At 37.1% G+C, this 19,306-nt stretch overlaps 1 protein-coding gene and 1 long non-coding RNA gene across 3 annotated transcripts in view; one reads left to right on the top strand and one right to left on the bottom strand.

Annotated features, from left to right (window-relative positions):
• The window catches only part of MET (MET proto-oncogene, receptor tyrosine kinase), a 104,670-nt gene extending 99,696 nt beyond the window's left edge, over positions 1–4,974 (top strand). For both annotated transcript variants that reach the window (XM_007432060.4, XM_025169081.2), the window contains 3 exons: positions 947–1,112; positions 2,612–2,748; positions 2,843–4,974. In XM_007432060.4, the coding sequence (XP_007432122.1) occupies positions 947–1,112; positions 2,612–2,748; positions 2,843–3,053 (514 nt within the window). In that variant the 3' untranslated portion in view covers positions 3,054–4,974. The remainder of the gene's footprint in view (positions 1–946; positions 1,113–2,611; positions 2,749–2,842) is intronic.
• Positions 1–19,243, bottom strand: part of LOC148215892 (uncharacterized) — a 39,559-nt gene extending 20,316 nt beyond the window's left edge. The window contains exons 1-2 of the long non-coding RNA XR_015796373.1: positions 18,923–19,243; positions 5,132–5,290 (exon numbers count right to left, since the gene is read on the bottom strand). This is a non-coding gene — a long non-coding RNA (uncharacterized LOC148215892). The remainder of the gene's footprint in view (positions 1–5,131; positions 5,291–18,922) is intronic.
• Positions 19,244–19,306: the final 63 nt, after the last annotated feature.

Raw genomic sequence — 19,306 nt, 5'->3', positions numbered from 1 at the left:
GAAATCTAGCACAACATAGGAATTAGGTATCACTGGAGGAGCTACTTTATTAAGATAGAGTCAGATCTATTTATCTGCTGGCATTCAATTCAACCCACCTTCTGTGGTATAATACAGGTGGTGCTCATTTAACAACCACTCATTCAGCAACTATTCAAACTTATGACAGTACTGAATGAGTGGTAGTTACGACATACTCACAGCCTCTGCAGCATCCCTGCAGTCATGTAATTGCAATTTGCAACCTTCCCTGCTGGTTTCTCACAAGCAAAGTTAATGGGGAAGCCAGCAGGAAGTTGAAAGTCACAGTCACGTGAGGTCCTTATTTAACAACTCGCATGGTCCTTGTTTAATTATGGCAACAAGAACTGCCATCACTAAGTGGAGTGGTCATGTGTTTTTTCAACTTATGACCATGTCACTTAATGACAGTTTCCGGTCCTAATTAGCATTGTGAAATGAGGACTACCTGTACTTAATAATAGCTATCTCTTCTAATACTACTCTTGCATTTCACTCGAGCTATTCTAGATTAGCTCTACGTATATAAAAAAGTAATAGGAGGTAAGACAGTAAAGAATATCAGTATATAAAGGTAGCAGATTGGGAACAACTGTATTCCAACATTCCAAAATGACCAAGATTTATTCAAGACTTGCAATCAGAGCTAACCAAAGAATATGGTGAAGACTAAGCTTTAGTTTATTTATAATTATGTTCTCTGCTTAGAGGGAATCCTCTCTTAGCCTGTTTTTGAAGAACACACATATCTGTAAATAAACAATGGGTTGTTTACAAGCAACATTGCATTAAGGGAGGAGTTAATGACTGTGAAGGGAAAGTTTGTTAATATTAACCATGCAGTTCAAGCTCACCCCATAAATGTAAATTCTGTCCTCTTAGCTCCAAATAATATTTTGTGTTTGTGTGTGTGTTGTTTTTGTAGGCTGGATGAAAATTTCATAGTCAAGGTTGCTGATTTTGGACTTGCAAGAGATGTGTATGATAAAGAGTACTACAGTGTACACAATAAAACAGGAGCAAAATTGCCAGTAAAATGGATGGCTTTAGAAAGTTTGCAAACCCAGAAGTTCACTACGAAGTCAGATGTGGTAATATACTTATCATTATGTAGGTCTTGCTGATTCTCAGCACATTCTGGAAATACTGAAGAAAAAGAATTATATGGTAGATTAATGCAAGAAAAAAAGTAACCCTAAACCAGAACTAGGCCTCCACTTTCTTAATTTGCAAAAATAATGTATTCTTATTATTTTTGTGTCCGTATTTCAGATGATAGAATTTTAAACCTAACAGCTAAGAATAGTAAACTTTCCAGTCTTAAAATAGTAATTTTGAATGAATCCTATGAAAAGCTTGATCATGCTGACCTGTTTTGAAACTGTCTGCTTAATATATGGGTGTACAACTGCTATCAACTTGAGAGCAATATCAGGCTTCCTCCAAGATGTACAGGAAGTCCCCAGTTTAAAAATGAGTTCCGTTCCCAAGATCTGTCCTTAAGCTGAATTTGTATGTAAGGTGGAACAGTATTATTGTATAATACTGTATATTATGTAATAAACTCAAACCATTGTATATTTAACTCTAAGCACTGTGTATTTAACTTGAAATTTGCTACAATAGGATCCGTTCTTAACTGTGCGTCATCCTTTACCTGGGGACTACCTGTACTCCAGAAGTGTGCTGAGCCTGGGACTTTTTTTTCTGGGGAATGGGTATGTGGGGCATGATATTTGAGAACTAAAGAATTGAAATGGATGTGTTAAGTATCTGCAGGACTTAAGGCACCCATTTTGCTCTTAAGCTTTCCCAGCCATCCCAAAATGGCCATTCACTCTGATGATCCCAAGGCAGATGCTGGTGGGCCATACTTTTTGCTCCCCTGGTTCAATCTCACCAATTCCATTTTTCTTTAAGACTTAAAACCGAATTTAAGTTACACCTCTCTGTAAATGTATGATAGGTAAATGCATATGTGTATGCAACTTACTAGTTTGTTTTCTTCATCAGTTTTTTACAACAATGTTTTTACAACTGGCTGTGCTTCATTCTTAGAAACCCTCTTTTCCCTTGAAATTTTGATCTGGAGATTAATTTCTTGTTTGACCTTTGCTGGCTTGAGGCCATTAATGTAAAAAATCACAAAAGATCGCCTCCATCTTACATGGAAGAGGTCCCAGATTCAATTACTGTCTTCCCCAGTAAAAAAGTTAGGTAAAGAAAATCTGCCAAAGTAGAGAATATGGGACTAGATGCCTATGTTAATTTTGTTGATGTAAACCAGAAGTGTATAATTTCCATCAGCTTGAGGTATTCACCTAGTTTTGCACAGCATGTTAAGGACAGATGGGACCAAGATCAATTTTTTTCGGGAAAGGCGTTTTAAAGGGGTATAATGACCGCTTTGCAGCCCTCCAAAACTTAAGACCTACCCTTAAGTCTGTTCTCCCAAATTCCAAAAAATGCAACAACAGAACAATCAAAGTTTTTGGCCTGACCTACTTGTTGGTAATGTAGCATTTAGTTATGAATGCTTGTGCCTTTCTTTCACACACTTATGATTTGATTTTTATGTTCTTTTTGTTAGTGGTCCTTTGGTGTATTACTTTGGGAGCTGATGACAAGAGGAGCACCACCTTATCCTGATATTAGCTCTTTTGATATTACCGTTTACTTACTACAAGGAAGAAGGCTCTTGCAGCCTGAATACTGTCCTGATCCACTGTAAGAAAAGTGTTTAATACCTTATAGAAATTGTGCTAAATCGTGTTGTTAAACGTAATAGATTAAAACTCACTTTTCTGCTTTTTCGTTGCAGATATGAAGTCATGCTCAAGTGTTGGCATCCAAAACCTGAACTACGGCCAGCCTTTTGTGAATTAGTTTCAGATATATCCATGATCTTCTCCACTTTCATTGGGGAACATTATGTTCATGTGAACGCCACCTACGTCAACGTGAAGTGTGTGGCACCATATCCATCTCTGTTGTCATCACAAGATAATATAGATAGAAATGCAGATACATGATGAGAAATGTAGATACATGATGTGCTAAAGGGGGTGGGGCATAAATAGTGGCCAACTACTTTTTAACTGTTTTTTTGTGAAACCACTGCATATGTGTATATGTTGTTAAAATTGCACTATTTTGAGGAGGCAACTGAGGTTGCTGAAAACTACAAGGTAATGTATTGTTCAGATATAGTTTTCAAGCGTGATGGGCAACTACAGTAACCACCACTGCAGCGGAAACACGTTGTTGACTGCCAAATATCACTCATTGTGAACAATCCAGCTGCTGTTATATTTTGTACAACTGATGATTCAGAAATTTCTCAGTTACTCATAATGCGAGACACTGAAAGAGTGAGTTGATATTATTGGTCAGCTGCTTTTCACTGAATAAGGGCCAAGCTAAATAAACATTCTAGGGTTCAAAGACTTCATTTCTCTATTGAGGTTTATTTGGTATAGCAGCTACACTACTATACAGGTAGCCCAGACTGAATGGACATTAATCAGATTGTCCGGCCATCGCTATTGAGTTTTAAAAGGAATTTGGAATACTGATTGCAATATATCAGATAATGATTATGTCACATTGTGGATGCACAAGCAATATACAGAGCATAAATATTTAAAGGAAATGTTTCTGTACTACAACAAGAATGATATCTTTGAGAAATTCCTTTACCCAGTAGGCTGAAGAGTATGTTAAGTATGTGGACGAAATTCCAGAAAGGAGGATACAGAAGTGTGCAGAGGAGCAGTAAGTTTTAGTAAAACTGGCTGTATGTGAGTCAAAGAAAAATTACAGCAGAAGAAAGGTGAAGAGCTTGAATCAGGATGCCAGACTATTCTACCAAATGAAGTGCATCTTTGTATTACTGCTGCTAAATTCAGCACATCACATTTAAACAAGTTTTTGTTGAAAAAATGAAATAAAGATCCTGTGAATACAGTCCACAGTTGCTTGATGTTGTCAACTGGTTCTTAAGATTTTGGCATGACATATGCCTTCCTGATGACCAAAATGTTTTTAAAATAATGTTTTGTTTTTTTTAAAAAAGGTTAACTTTTCACTGAACATCTTATTTTGTTTCTGTTCCTGTGGAATCCTGTGCATTCTACTGTATAGGCTATTTGATGTAGAATCAACAGATAGGTGAGGAATTTTTTTGTGTGTATGTGTGTAAACCTTTCAAATCATTCTATTTTTATACTGATTTTTTAATTAATTTTATAGATAGGTGTATATATAAAGGCTTGGCTAGGGTATAAAATATTGCACTGTGAACTCTTCAGAAGTATTTTATCAGCTTTTAATAATTGTAAAGTTGTTTTAAAACTCTGATCCTGTGAAGACTGGAAAGGCAAAGAACTGTTGCATACCACTTGTAGCCCAGGTGTTTAATCCCCTTTGCTGGAATCAGACGTATTTTAATATCTTTGAGGAGACAGTGCTTATAAAGAAGCCAATTACAGGGGAGATTTATTGTTCCAGAGAAAGGATACCACACTGAAAGATTTATGATGAGATTGGAGTGGTAAGCAAACTACTTGCTGATCATACTGGATTATATTGAACTGCCACATCCATTTCAGGAGCAAATACTTCATGTCTGCTGAGAAAGCAATATTACCTGTAAAAGGCCTTAGCACAAAAAAATAATTCTGCTTCAGGCAAAGAGAAAAAATGTTTGAAGGTTAAGGCAAATTATTATACTATGGTGTAATGTAGATAATATAAACCTACATACACAGGGAATGCAGGGTGCAGGGTTGAACTATTGTAATATTTATGTGATGAAATTAATGCTATGTCTGGGACACCTGTAAATAATGTCCAATTGTTGTAGGGATTTGATGTTTAAATTCATATACTTGCGAATAGGATAAATGGTACTTACCTTTTTAATTGTGATGACCTAATAAAAAATAAAACATTTGTATGTTGGTTATTTGTGCAAGTATGTATGTATAATATGTGTGTGTATGTCAATGTAGTTGTGTCAGACAAGTTGATTATGCCAAGACTTGAATTTACAATCATTTGTGAAAATGTAAGAACTGTCAGCAAGATAATGATTTTGAACAATTCTCACCTCTTAGCTGGGCAGAAGCAGATACTTTGTGATTGAAGCAAAGAGGATATATGTAACACAACGGTGGCCAGCTCTAGGACACATCTATGATGTAGCTGTCAACATGTTTTCTTAGGTGAAGATTACAGAATTCCACGGCTTGATATCAAGATGGATGACCTGGAAATACGCAAGAAGTGTGTCTTAGGCAAAAGGGCTGGAACATTCTAGAACAAAGAGATAACATTCAGAAGCTCAGGGAGACACCTCCCTGATTTACTGGGTATAAGAAGGGGGAGGAGGTACAGCACAATCAGACTTGCAAGATTCTGCTATTACAGCCAATCTCAGTAAAAGTAGCTTTAGCCTTCCTGTGGAGTTGAATTCCTGGTCTGGTCTCCCTAGTGGGACTGATATTAATGTATTTTAAATAAACACAATAATATAATGCTACCAGGAAAAGTAACTGATATTGTATAATATTTCCTTGCACCTTAACAAAAATACAATCAACAGTAACATTTTAACATTTTATGCCTGCCCTCCCTATTTAGGTTAACAAATAAGAGAATACTAAATTATATTTTGACTTCCCAAATTATTCTGTAAATGTTTTTGGCAGATGCCCAAACACATATTTAGGAACTGATGACAACATGGGCATGTGTAGCACACCAGACTGTTGTTTTTTTTCAGTAGGCAAGTTAGCAAATAACAGCATATGATACAGCGTGCATCATAGCATGTTCTATACTGAACAGGCAGCTTACAACTTGCACATCTTCTGTATTATTGACACAGTCTCTTACTTAATTTATATACCTATCTATCTGCCTATCTCCTCACAATGATGTCAACACCAAAACCGCACAGTACACATTTGACAGGTAGTCCTGTGAAGCAATATTAATTCTAAACACACTTTCAAGATTTAATAAAACAAGGAGACAAAGTGGTGGTAAGCATGGCTAACTTACAATTATTATTTTATTATTTTTTAGGTATGGTGTGCAGCCTGGTTTGCAATAGCACTAAACCTTACTGGGTGAGTTCACACATTATTGCATAGGACATAATGTGGGAGCTCAGACAATCTTAATCCTAAACTATTAAGTCCTTTTTATTGCTTGTTACCAAAGAGTTCAAACATTCAGAAGACTTGATTACATACAATAAAACCTAAATAGAAATGATTCTACATTAGGATTTCCCATGCTAACTAAATTGTTAATACCTAAGAAAACAGGAAACTTAACTAGGGTTAATTCCTATGCTACCTAGGAGTCTGGTAAAATTCAGATCATCCAGGCAAAGTGGTATTCATTCATTCTGTTTACTTTTTGGAGTATGCATCGAATGAAAAATGTTTTATTTTAAACTCAAAATATTGCATATTGAAAGTTTGTCCAATTGATTTAGGAGCTAGCCATGTTAATAGAAACAAAAAACAGGATTATTCACCTATTCTGTCCTTTAACAAAAGCAAACCCTAAAATAATTTTGGGTGTTTTGACCATGGGGAAATAGTGAGATTCAATCTGTCTGTTGGGCTGCAAAAATCTGACAACCACAGAAAAGTAACACACACATTCTAATGTAAGGAGATATAGGCTGGCTCTATGTTTTTTAATGTTTTTCACAAGTCATAACCCTTTCAATCAATTATTCTCCTCAGGTCAAGACAGGCCACTGGTACAGAGTATTGCATTAATTCCAGTCTATTAAAGGATTACTTTAAGAATGTATTTAAAATAAACCTCTTCTAAATCTACATTGCGTACGTCTAAAGTTAACTTTGCAAATCATCAAAAACACAGACTCTCTCCCTCCACCTCAATGTTTAATGGTTTATCCTTTTTCCTGGCTAGCAATCAAAAACAAAGAAACATGAATTTCAGTTCCTATCTGGTAGAATAAGGGAGGGAGGGAGGGTGTTCCTCCAAGAGAAAGACTTTCAGAGTGCCTTTGAAGATGGCACATTCACTGCATAGGCATCCTGAATTTCAAATCATAAAAGGGTACAAGAGTATGAAGATGAATAAACAATGACAATGAAGTTAACAATTACACAAACCAAGCAAAATGCTTTGTTTTTCAAACGCATTCAAAAAGCAAAATCTCTGAAATAGCCAACCCAACCAAATAAGCTACCAACATAGAGTTTTGGAGGAAAAAAAGACAGTAACTTATGTGGAGGATGGCTTGATGAATTTAGCTGTGCATTTGTTGTTTTGTCCTCCTGATTGTGGAGCTTTCAAATTACCTTTGAAGATGAAGACGCTCACTGCATATGTAAAAAGATCCTGAATCTTAACATCAATGGACTCTAGACCATGCACAAAGAACATACATATACCTTAGCAGCAGGCCAATCAAACCAACATGTACTAACAATTGCATTTATATTATTTCTGCATGAACTTAAACACAGTAGTGCATATTCATAAACAAATGCTACCTTTGATGTTAGTTCCAGCGTTCTACCTACTTCTGAAGGCTAGGCACATCAACTGAAGCAGACTGTCTTTACAAGAAAGTGAAGTGGCTTTCTTCCAGGCAGGCAGGGAACTGCATGTTTTTCTGTGTTGGCTGCTGCTAACCAATGCATCACCTCCATATTGCATGAGCATGTGCTATTGTGCATGGGGCCTAACAGCCAACACAATTTATTTGACACAGCCAGGTCATCAAATAGAGACCAGCAACAAGATTATGCATATGTTGAAGCATCACTTGAATAATAGGTAGGCGGAATGCTAATGGGTGGGGACATCCTGAAGGCTCAGGGATCAGATTAAGTGGAGCTCAAACTTGTCGTGATCTGTCTTCACACTGTTGGAAACAATCAGCAACATGACAGCACTTGCCCAAAGCACCGTTGGTTGCATCCTGGTTGTCAGCTTGGTTTATCTTGGTGCTGACCCCTTCAGATCAAGATCATCTTGCACAATAATGTACTGTAGTTTGTGAGTAATGTGGCTGATGCCAGGAAACTCTGCCTGATGGATTACTCTTCACTGTTTTGGAATGAAAGATAAGAACCATTAACACGGTGGAAATAATTCGGATTTTGAAAGTGGTGAACAATCTGAAAAATGCAGGGAGTTGTTCCACTAGCCCACAAGCAGTACCAATCAAGAAAGATGCATTCTTCTCTGTTCCCTGGCAAATCCTGCCGTGCTGTCTCATTGTGATAGGGGGTGGGTGTTCCTGGGAGGAATGAGTGAAGAATGTAGGGAGTGTATAACAAGAGTATAAAATCCTAGCACAAGGCATGAAGGTCATCCCAGCTGCCCAACTAAAGCAAGCAGGCACCTATATTGGGCAGCAGTGATATAGGAAGATGCTTTAGGGGGAGATAGCTTTAGTGACAATAACAAAGACATTGTTTCATACTATGTGGGAAAAGACAATGGTAAACTATTCCTTTTTTTTTCACTAAGAAAACCACATGGATAAACGATATAAAGTGATCATGATATAGTGCTAGATGATGGGCCCCTCAGGTCAGATGGTACTCAATATGCTGCTGAGGAAGAGCTGAGGATCTTTCAGAGTACTAATCCTGGTTCTTTTCCAGCCTCCCCTGCGCTTGCGCATGGCCTGCATTGGGCCTCCCCAGGCCTCCCCCCCCTGCAGCACTCCCCCCCCCCGTGCTCCTTATGTGGGACTCCTGCTGCTTCCTGCTTAATGATCCGCACTTCTTGGTGTTACAAAGGCAACCGGGACTGCTGGAATTGTCGCTAAGCAATGAGGTCACATGATGTCACATTTTATGACAGCATCGCTTAGCAACAGCAATCCTGGTCCCAATTGCCGTCGTAACCTGAGGAGTACCTGTATTACTAAATAGATTTGTAGACAACGCTTTAATATGACAATTATTCAGGTTTATGCTCCAATTACTGATGGAGAAGAAGAGGAGGTTGCTGAGTTTTATGATCAAGTTAAATTTGAAACTGACAGAACATGGAAGCAAAATGGGCTACTTCTGATTGGAAACTAGAACGGTAAAGTTGGAAAAATTAAGGCAGAAAATGAAGTTGGATTCCATGGCCTAGGAAACTAAAATGAAACAGGAGAATGATTTTTCAATTTCAGGGTAATCCAATGATTTGTTCATTGCCAATACAGTATTTAAAAAACTAAAACGATACCTACATACATGGCTATCACCAAATGGAGAACACAGAAATCAGATTGACTAAATTATTGATAGAAAGAGATCGAAAAGCTCAATTATAACAGCAAAAATGTGCCCAGGGCTGACTGTGGAACAGATCACAAATAGTTAAAGGAGCAGAAGAAAGCCAACTAACTTTCATGATGTGACCTTGAGCATATACTCACCATTTTTAAGGAGAACATCAGGGATTGCTTTGAAGTCCTGAATCTCATTGACAGAGAACCAGAGGAACTGTGGAATTAACTTAAAGCAACTATTAAGAAGACTGCCAAAGATCAAGAAACTGAAGAAAGCAAACTGGATGTCAGGACAAACCATGGAAATTGCAAGAAGGGAAACCAAAGCCAAGAAAGACAAGGACCTCAGGAAAGAAGTTAACAAAGAATTTCAGCAATCTATTAAAAAAGACAAGAAGTAATATTACAGCAACATGTGCAAAGGCATTGAAGATGGACACAGACATGGAAAAACAAAGAAGGTTTTTGTAATGGTAGGTGGGAAAGACCTTGGGAGACGGGGGGAAGAGATGCTGCCTAGGGAATAGTCAGATAAGAGACAGCATAGCCCACAGCTGCATAGTGGGAGGAGCAAAGGTCTCAGAAGGGACCCTTCCTAAGTTCTTGGGCTGTAAAAGTGAAGGCAGGAGAACTGTACTTTTAGACTTGCAAGATTCTGTTAATGTAGCTTTACAATAAAGCAGAGTTAGTTTATCTGATTGTGTTTCCTGTCTGGTCTACATGGTAAGGCTGACAGTTTTCCAAAAAATCTCTGAACTCAGAAGGAGATTCCAACATTGAATTGGTATGCTAAAGGATGCTAATGGATAGACAGCAACTGATTCAAAGAAGATTTTAAAAAATGGAAGTATAGAAATGTGTACAGTATAGTACAATAGAGATGTCAACATCAAAGATACCGTTGAAGATATTCCCTACTTACAAGAACGTTTAGTACTAGAAGATAAAGTTAGATCAGTACTCTGGTCATTACCAAGTCAGAAGGTTATGGGAATTGATGGAATATCTATAGAAAAATGGCAAGGAACAGAAGAAGAATCAGTAAAGGTTCTAACCAAGTTATGTCAGCAAATCTGGAGAATGACACAGTGGTCAATGGATTAGAAGAGGTCAATCTACATTCCAATAATAAAGAAAGGAGACTTAATAGAGTGTGCAAATTATCATACAATATCTTTAGTTTTGCATGCTAGCAAAATAATGCTTAGGGTCATCCAATGCATATTAGAGCCTTACATGGAAAAGCAAATGCCAGATATTCAAGTTGGCTTTAGAAAATGTCAAGGAACATAAAGCACTATTTCTGATGCATGCTAGATAACCGAGAAAGCCAAAGAATAACAAAAAGAAGCCAGTAAATGCTTCTTTTATTATAGAAAGACCTAAGTACCTTCCATCTTTTTTTTTTTTCAAGCTGTGGAAATGGAATCCCAGAACATCTCATTGTTCTCATGCAAAATCTATATATAGGTCAGGAAGCCACAGCACAGATCATGGTAAAACTGACTGGCTCCAGGTCAACAAAGGAGCGAGATAAGGCTGCATACACTCCCCTTACTTATTCAGTCTATATGTGGAATACATATGGAGGAAAGCTGATCTGGAAAAAAAATGAGTGTGGTTTTAAAACTGGAGGAAGAAACATCAATAACCTGCACTATGTTGATGATGCTATTCTGATAACTGAAAATGCAAATGATCTGCAAGCTCTAGTAATGAAAGTCAAGCAGCACAGTGAAAAGTGGGACTAAGATTAAATATAAAGAAAAACAAACTAATGACATCAGGTAGAACAACCAGTCTTAGAACTGAGAATGAAAATATTGAAGGGGTAGATAGCTTCTTGCCTTTTAGTATCAACAATCAACAGTAAAGGAAATATGCTACAGACTAGCACTTGGCAGAATAGCAATAAAGGCCTTGGAAAAGATAATCAGATGCCAGTTTATGTCTATGCATACATAGATCAAAATCATGCAGGCAACGGTATTCCCTGTGACATTCTAGGGAAGTGAAAATTAGACTTTGAAGAAGTAGGATACAAAGAGTATTGGCATTTTTTAACTTTGGTGTTGGAGAAGATTCCTGAGAATACCACAGTTGGTCAAGAAAACAAACACACATAGGTTTATTGAACAAATCAACTCAGAGTTCTCACTCAAGGCACAAAGGACCAGCCTCCAATTATCATACTTTGGACACATTATGCAAAGACCTAGCTCTCTCAAGTTTATAATTCTGGGAAAGGTGGAAGGAAAGAGAAGTAGCAAGGTGGATGGACTCAGTTACAGTGGTGACTGGTGTACCATTGGAAGGCAGATCTTCCAATGGTACGCCAATCTGTGCCAATCTGGGGACAGATAATCATGGAGAAAATCCATCTATACGATTGCTAAGAGTTGACACTTACTTGATGGCACCTAATCAAAATCATGGCTGTTACACCAGTTGGATCTATTTCCTGAAGGTCTCCCATCCAAGTACTAACAAGAGTAACACTGTAGTTTCTGAAATTAGCCAAGGCTTAGGTGAATTTCAATGTGCTAAATATACATGGAAATCCATACTTAGATGGATACCACCAGTTTCTTATAGCTGCAATTTTCTGTTGCAAGACATTTGGTATTAAAAACAGAAGCATGCATTAATCCTATAGCATTTTCAGTATATAAAGTGCTTTAAATATTATCTTCCCCTTAACCTGCCCAAGCCCACATAATCTGCTTGGAGTTCACACAGATATTTTAATATGCATATTTCATAGTGGAAACTGAACACTTCTTAATTGTTCAAGTAGTTTCTACACATGCCTACTCTGCAATATAGATAGTATTAGGTAGGACTGTGCATTTATATAAAAAAGCAAGAGACATCTGATGTTTCTACATCTTTATAAACATGATCATTTTGTTTTGCAGATAACAACCTTGTGGAAAAGGATCCCAGAGACTCCTTGCTTTATAAGGTCACCTGTTCTACCTTTGCTATTAGGGAATGTGAAAGACTTATATTATTAATTTAGGAGAATGGTTGGCACTGCTGTTTCCTCTCTTGGATTAAAAATATGAATCAGAAAGAAAATGAAATTTCCAGACCACTTCTCACTGAATAGTTTGAAATAAGGTGAAGATTACTATTATATCACTAAGGGTTTTTCTTTCACAATTTTATTGAAGTTAATGGAAAAGGAATTGCTTTTGATTCTTTTCCCCAAAGAAAATTAAATTTCAGATGAATTATCATGGCTGGAGTGCTCTGGTCTTGCACTTACTTTAATTACAAAGTGGATAATGTGCACATCAGAGTGCCCTCTAGCTTCCCATTCTCCAACCTTCAATTAAATCCCAACAGGATCCATAATGAGAATTTTCCATGGATTTTTTTTTAGATCAGGAACCATAGAAAACTAAGGAAGCTGCAGAGTTTATGTATTATGATTAATGAATCTAAATGTTTATTGCACAGAACCACGGTCTAGAGAAGGAACTGGGAGTTCTAGGGTGGCATGTTTGGGGAAGGAGAGCCAGCTTAGTGTAATGGTACTGTAAAGGTACTGGACTAGAAGTTGGGAGGTCATGAGTTCTAATTCTGACTTATGCATGAAAGTTGGCTAGGTGAGTCTAGATTAGTCATCTTCTCTCAGCCTAGGAAGAAGGCAATAGCAAACTACTTCTGAAAGTTCATGGACTTGTGAATCAAGGAATCAAGACTATCTCAAAGGCGCATGCATACACAAAGTCTTGTTCTAGAACACCTAATTAGGAGCAAGGTAGGATGTATAAAGCAGAATAAATTTTACTAACTACATATTGCAAGTTCCTTATGTTAACAAAATGAGTGGCAGTACTTCTTTAAGAATAATAAAATCTTTTTACAAGCAGCAGGCATGGCATATGGACTGAAATCTGCAGGAGGTCTGAATTATTCTAAGAAGGACCTGGCTCAGGAATGGTCTCACTGGAAGCAGGTCAAGCTTTATTTAGGCATGACTATGCCTAAAGGAGAATAAAGCAGAAAAGTTAAATAAAAGATAAAAAGTTATCTTACTGTAGATCAGGATAGAATCATATATTAGTCTAAAGCTCGTCAGTTACTCTACATTACCAGTCTGCCAAAAGTTTTGGAAGCCTATTTCCCCAAAGTACAATGAAACAGTAGAGATATAGATATTTTCAAGAAATAAGCAGGAGGGAAAAGGATTGGAGTGCTATGTCACTATGTTGAAAACTCTAGCAAGCACATAAAATTTTAGAGAACTAGAAGATTCAGGGACAATAGGAACTAATACCAGTTATAAGAACATTTTTTCTAAGAGATCAATCTCATCTAAAGCAAATGTCAGAAAGTAGCATGGAGAAGATTGTAGATAAAGTAGTAACAACTCAGCTACAGAGGGCCATAGAGGATGCAGATTATCTAGTCTAGATGCTTTTCAGACAGGGCTCAGACCTAGACATGGGATAGAAACACTATTGGTCACTCTGGTGAACTATATCAGAACCCTGAACGTGGAGTGTGACTCTCTGCACCCTGTTAGGCCTCTCAGTGGCCTTTGATACCATTGATCGCTGTATATGACAACCTATGGGGACTGGAAGAAGTTGGAAGAAGTTTGGTCAAGTTAATATTTAGCCCCAGGATTCCTTAGAGTCCATCTCCTCTAAGTTGATTTTGCCTATTCTATGCATGCATCCAGGTAAGGAATGCTTGAAGTTTTGTCCTCATGGGAATTCAGGAAACAAGATAGGCTTTGGAACACCTCAGACTTTGAGCTTGATCTGACACCATTCTACCTTTCTGCAAGTTGATGAAAATTGTTTGGTTTGAAGAGCATTTAAGATTTACTTGGATGGTTGTGTGGGTGACCATTTTTGATTTTTTAAAAATTATTCAAGCTGTTTTATATTTTAGGTAAACTGCCAAGAGTCATGATTGTCCTGGGTGGAATAAAAGTGCTGTGGTAAATAAAGAAGGTATTTGTAAAAGCAGCAGCACATCTTTGGTTTAAGGAAGAACTTGGTGTCAAAGACGGGCTATATACTGTTGGAAGAGACTATAATTCTAGCCTTGTTGCACAACATGCCTGATATTTGTAAAATAAAATCTATTTGCAACACACAACACACTCCAGCTGGGATAAGCACACAGTTGGAAGGATATATGTGATAACTGTTATCCGTCCTCGTGATAACTATCAAAACGAAGAGACCTTGTTGCCATGTTAATTTCCTACAAGGCCACAAGAAAGATTAGCATAAATGTATTTACTGTTAAAGGAAATTTTGGAAAATTGATGGCAAGCGATATGTAGGAGTCAGACAGTAGAGATCCAGAAAAGTAATAGTAAATATTTCTAGATATGGGATACCTGACACAGTCATCAGTGAGAACTGAACAGTTTATCTATCCACAAAGCAAAGGGAAAATACAGCCAGCATCAAAACAGCAAAGTGGTTGCTAAATAAATCTGTAATCTCAGAGTCTAATCCTTATTTATTTCTCTTGGCACTCTGAAAGATTCCATTACAGAATCTTCTGTATAACCACAAAAATCTATAGGTGTGGACTGAAACAAAAATAATAGCTGCCAAATCATATGGGATGATTACTCTGGCAGCCAATGAACTCTGTTATAATCCTAGACACCTACAATCTCAACAGCAGTAAGAAGAGCTACAGCATGATATGTGATAGGAACTATGAGGAAAAAAATAACACTGGAGTTACAAGGAATAGAAAAAAGCCAAGAGTATTACAACATAAAATAGGTCAATTAAACATGTTTGGATCCAGACAACTTTTATCGTTCATGTATTTAGTCCATGTTAGGTGTGACTTCATCAAGAGTATCTCCTAGCGATTTATGACCCTATATGAGAAGAGATTATAAAGTGTACTGGTTGTAAATATTATCAGAAATCGAGTTTCAGTTTCTACAAATCTATTTTCAACAAGAAGAATATATCATGATTAATAACGCAAGTGATCTACTTGCACAGATTCATGATTCGAAGGAAATAGGCAGTTCTAGAATAACATGTCTTCCTCTAAAACATTTAGCTTGGAGTAATCTAGGATGAGCAAGGACAGAATTAAATGCTTTATTACTATTAGCTAAAGACTACAAGTGTCTTAGGTTAAAGAAACAATGTGTAGTAGCAGAAAGCAATTCATCATTAAATAAGCCCAAAACTACCACCAAAAGAAATCAGAAAGAAATTCTCAAGCACCATGTGAGTAAGGTAGGAAAACAGGAGTCCTTTTTAAAAGAAAAGGATGTATTTCAACCCAGTATTATTACTGAAAAGCTAAATACAAAGAAAAGAGGTTTATTAATTTTATTAACTGTCAAAAATAAGTAAGGTAAAAAGACATGGGCATACACTTCTCTAAATTTTACAGCAATATGGCAACAAATATAAACAAAAAGTTCAGAAAACATTTATTATGATTTGATAACAATTCTAATCACAATACCTTGTACTGGTTGTGAAATAGAATATTTAAATAGCAAGATTTACCAATAAAACTAAAAAATGTAGCAACAAATTTTAATTTGTTTTTCTACATTTTTTTGTAGCTAAAAGGCGACAAAATGATCTTCATGCTAAAGTATATTGGATGACTTCAGAGCAAGGAGAATGGGATTGAGGACAGGAGTAACAACTAGAAATATAATACTTTATATTACATATTTTCCTTTAGTAAGGGGGAATTCATTCTGCAAATTAAATGTATAAATATAAGTTTAGCACTTTTGCAAAAAGGTACAAATATTTTTAACACAACCAAATCATTAATATGTATAGTTAGTTCTTTTATTGAAAAAAAATCTATTAATGTCTATTAATTAAAACAAATTAACATTAAGACTGCTATTTCACAGCACAAGGTCATCTATAACCTTAAAAAAGATCAATTACTCTTTTTGCCCCTTCTTCCAAGAAATGTATCATTGTTTCAAAAGAAATCACACTTCCGCACAGGAAACTCCAGGTGTATTTGATCTACAACTGGGTGGAAGTTAAAAATTAATTACTCTCCCAACATATTGATTACATGGCTATAAACATAAAAGCTAGAGCCCAGAACAATGTACACTGACCCTCTGTTGAAACAGCATGCTTGTTTTCAAAAGGAAACCAATTACGTGTTCAAAAACGGGTTACTTCAGAACTGAAGCTGAAATAAAATCAACAGTGCCATCTAGAGTTACCTCTAAATTCCTCCTTATATAAAGGGCATCTAACTATAGATCAACTCCACATTCCACACAGCTCTTCCACACAACTGATATTTAATGTGCAACTATATCTAATAGGAAAAGATTTAGACAATGGGCATACCTGACTGGAATTAGATTTTAAATCCAGTTACATTAAATAGCGCTTAAAAAGAAGTGTCAGTGAAATCTATAAACCTAGTGCAAAAATAAGAGAGAGATTCTAGACGTGTGCATCTGGCTCGTCCCCAGAGTAATATTTAGGATTCTTTTTGCAACAGCAGGTTCCAATCCTATGCTTGTTATGAACAACTAGTTTTTGTTTTTAATAGCATATGAGTTTCCCATGAATGTGGATAGACAAACGAACATTCTTATTAACCCACCAGGCATGTAAAAACTGCAACAATTATTACCAGTTTACATCAGAAGGCAAACAACTAAAGCTATACCAATTCTTCTGAATAATGAAAAAAAACAGGAGGAATAGGTCTAAAATGTAATAAATCTTGTCCTTCTTTTTCCCTGTTACTGCTTTCATATGAATCCCTATAACATTCCCCAAGGCATATCAGAAGCACTTAACAAATACACGATTTTAACAATACTCTAAACAATAAAAATTGATTAGAGATCAATTCAACTCAGAGCACATAATAATCCTTCATGACTTCCCACATGCATAAGTTTCCAAAAGAAATGCCAATAGAACTTCCTCCAAGCTCCAACCCAGGACTATTAAACTTGTCCAGTTCTACAAACTTCACTTCTTAAAGAAAATGGGATACTCTCACTCCCATTTATCTCTAAAGTATTACCCAATTTAGAGTTACTCCATAAACTGCAATATATCTCCTATACCTTGGTGAATGGAATTACATCCTCGCACTCAGACATATCTAGGACAGTTAGGTAGAGCACTGCATTAACCAATTAACTTGTTCTCTCCATGGGTTAGTCTTCTTGCCTTAGATCTCCCCTGGCAACACACAATTGCTTGATAGGTCACCTTGGTTGTGTAGCCTCTCAGAATACTTAAAATGCTCTTCCCTTTCATTCCCAAAGGAGTACTTTGTACACCTGGCAGAAGCAGCCATTCCTATTTTGGCATCTTGAAAGGCCTGTTGGTTTGTGGTCCAGGAATGAACAGAGAGATACCCTTGAGCCCATCAAGGTTCCTAGCATTTCTGTCTACCACTCTCTGGCAAGAAAAAAGTAGCACAAATGGCAATATCAAGACCTTTATTTAACAATTTGTATCCCTCAATAGGAGGAAAGCAGAGATTTGGTACCAACCAGTAATTTCAACAGGGGTATTAGACTGCTAATCCATAGAAAGCAGAGTAGCAGGTGTTGTATCTCTTGTGGCACAAACATCCTGCTCAGAACACTGTTAGTTATTTGCTATGGAGCTTGAAGGCATATAAGAATCTGCCTTTCTACTTCAAGGGAGAAACAATCAGAACCATTACAGGGTGGGCGACATTCCTATACTTCATAATCTAAGCCAAAAGAGCCTTGTGCCATGCTTCCTATTAACTAATTCATGGTCTCCTTGTAAAAAGCTTATATACTTGTGATAGTGTGCTATGATTTAAAGCACTGAGTGGCATGTTATCCTATGTCCCACAGTAGCCATTAACTCAGCTATATATAAAAAACCTAAAAGAAGTGCAGAGGCTACATGTAGCCCCCAAGGGTTTCATGGAAAATTTGCTTGCCACCAAATTGTGATTTTTGATAGAATAGAAAGAAGGAATCATTAAATTCATGGTTGGTGATATTAACAGTATTAATTATTTCATTACTGCCTAATGACAGCCCTGTTTAAACAAATAGCACACCCCTAAAGTAAACAGAAAAAAAGTTATTTGAGCCACGTCTATAGATGGGAATATGAATTGTACCCTTCACCACTGGCTATGCTAGTTTAAGCTTCTTAGAGTTGTTTCAGCACCATGTAGGAAGGAGCAGGGTCTGTGGCACTGCAGAATCCATACCTAATCCCCTTCCAGCATGGGCATGTCCTCTGTCAGTACTATCAAGAGGCAACTTAAGTGTGCCCTATTTATTTCGTCCATTTCTAAGATAAACTACCAACTTATTTCACACAGTAGTGACTTCTCTCTTGAATTCTATGAACCCAACTGGCCTTTTGCCAAGCCCTCATTTTCTGTATCTTAATCTTGATACATGTGATTACCAATTCAAAATTCATTTATTCATTTAAATCCATTGAAATAGGTTTACTTTTATTACATCCTCATCAATAGGTACACACTTTTACTTGACAACTCCCGTGAATTCACTAGACCTATTATGCTAAGTACCCGCAAGCACTCCTGATATGAGGAAATTGACGTTTCTGAAACAACTAAACACAATACTTCAAGAGAGGGTGGACTCTCCGTTGCTGGAAGTTGGTAAAGAGAATCCGGCTTCCGAGCCAGGTTGCTAGGCTGGTCGTGGACACCTCCCCGCATGTTGGCTTGGCACCACGTGTAAACGAGAGGCTTACCAGGTATCCTGCTAAATATTTACAAAACGAACAAATTACTGTGATTGTAATTTGAAAACTCCCCCTGACAAACAAACAAGGCATAAGGGTTGAAGGGAGAATCTCGTAATCCTAATGAACAAAACCCAGGAAAATGAAAAGCTCTGTAGATGTTGTACACGCCCACATCCACCCCGCAGTCCCGGAACACCGTCTGCGCATGCCCTTCCGCTCCAGCTCTCCTGCCACCGCGCGCGCATGGGCGCTCGTGCTC

This window comes from Python bivittatus, unplaced genomic scaffold (assembly GCF_059951505.1).
Source record: "Python bivittatus isolate LINGU-HERP-01145 unplaced genomic scaffold, Pbiv_v1 ctg000330_np1212, whole genome shotgun sequence".
Taxonomy (NCBI): Eukaryota; Metazoa; Chordata; class Lepidosauria; order Squamata; family Pythonidae; genus Python; species Python bivittatus.
This window is presented reverse-complemented; position numbering and strand designations above follow the sequence as displayed.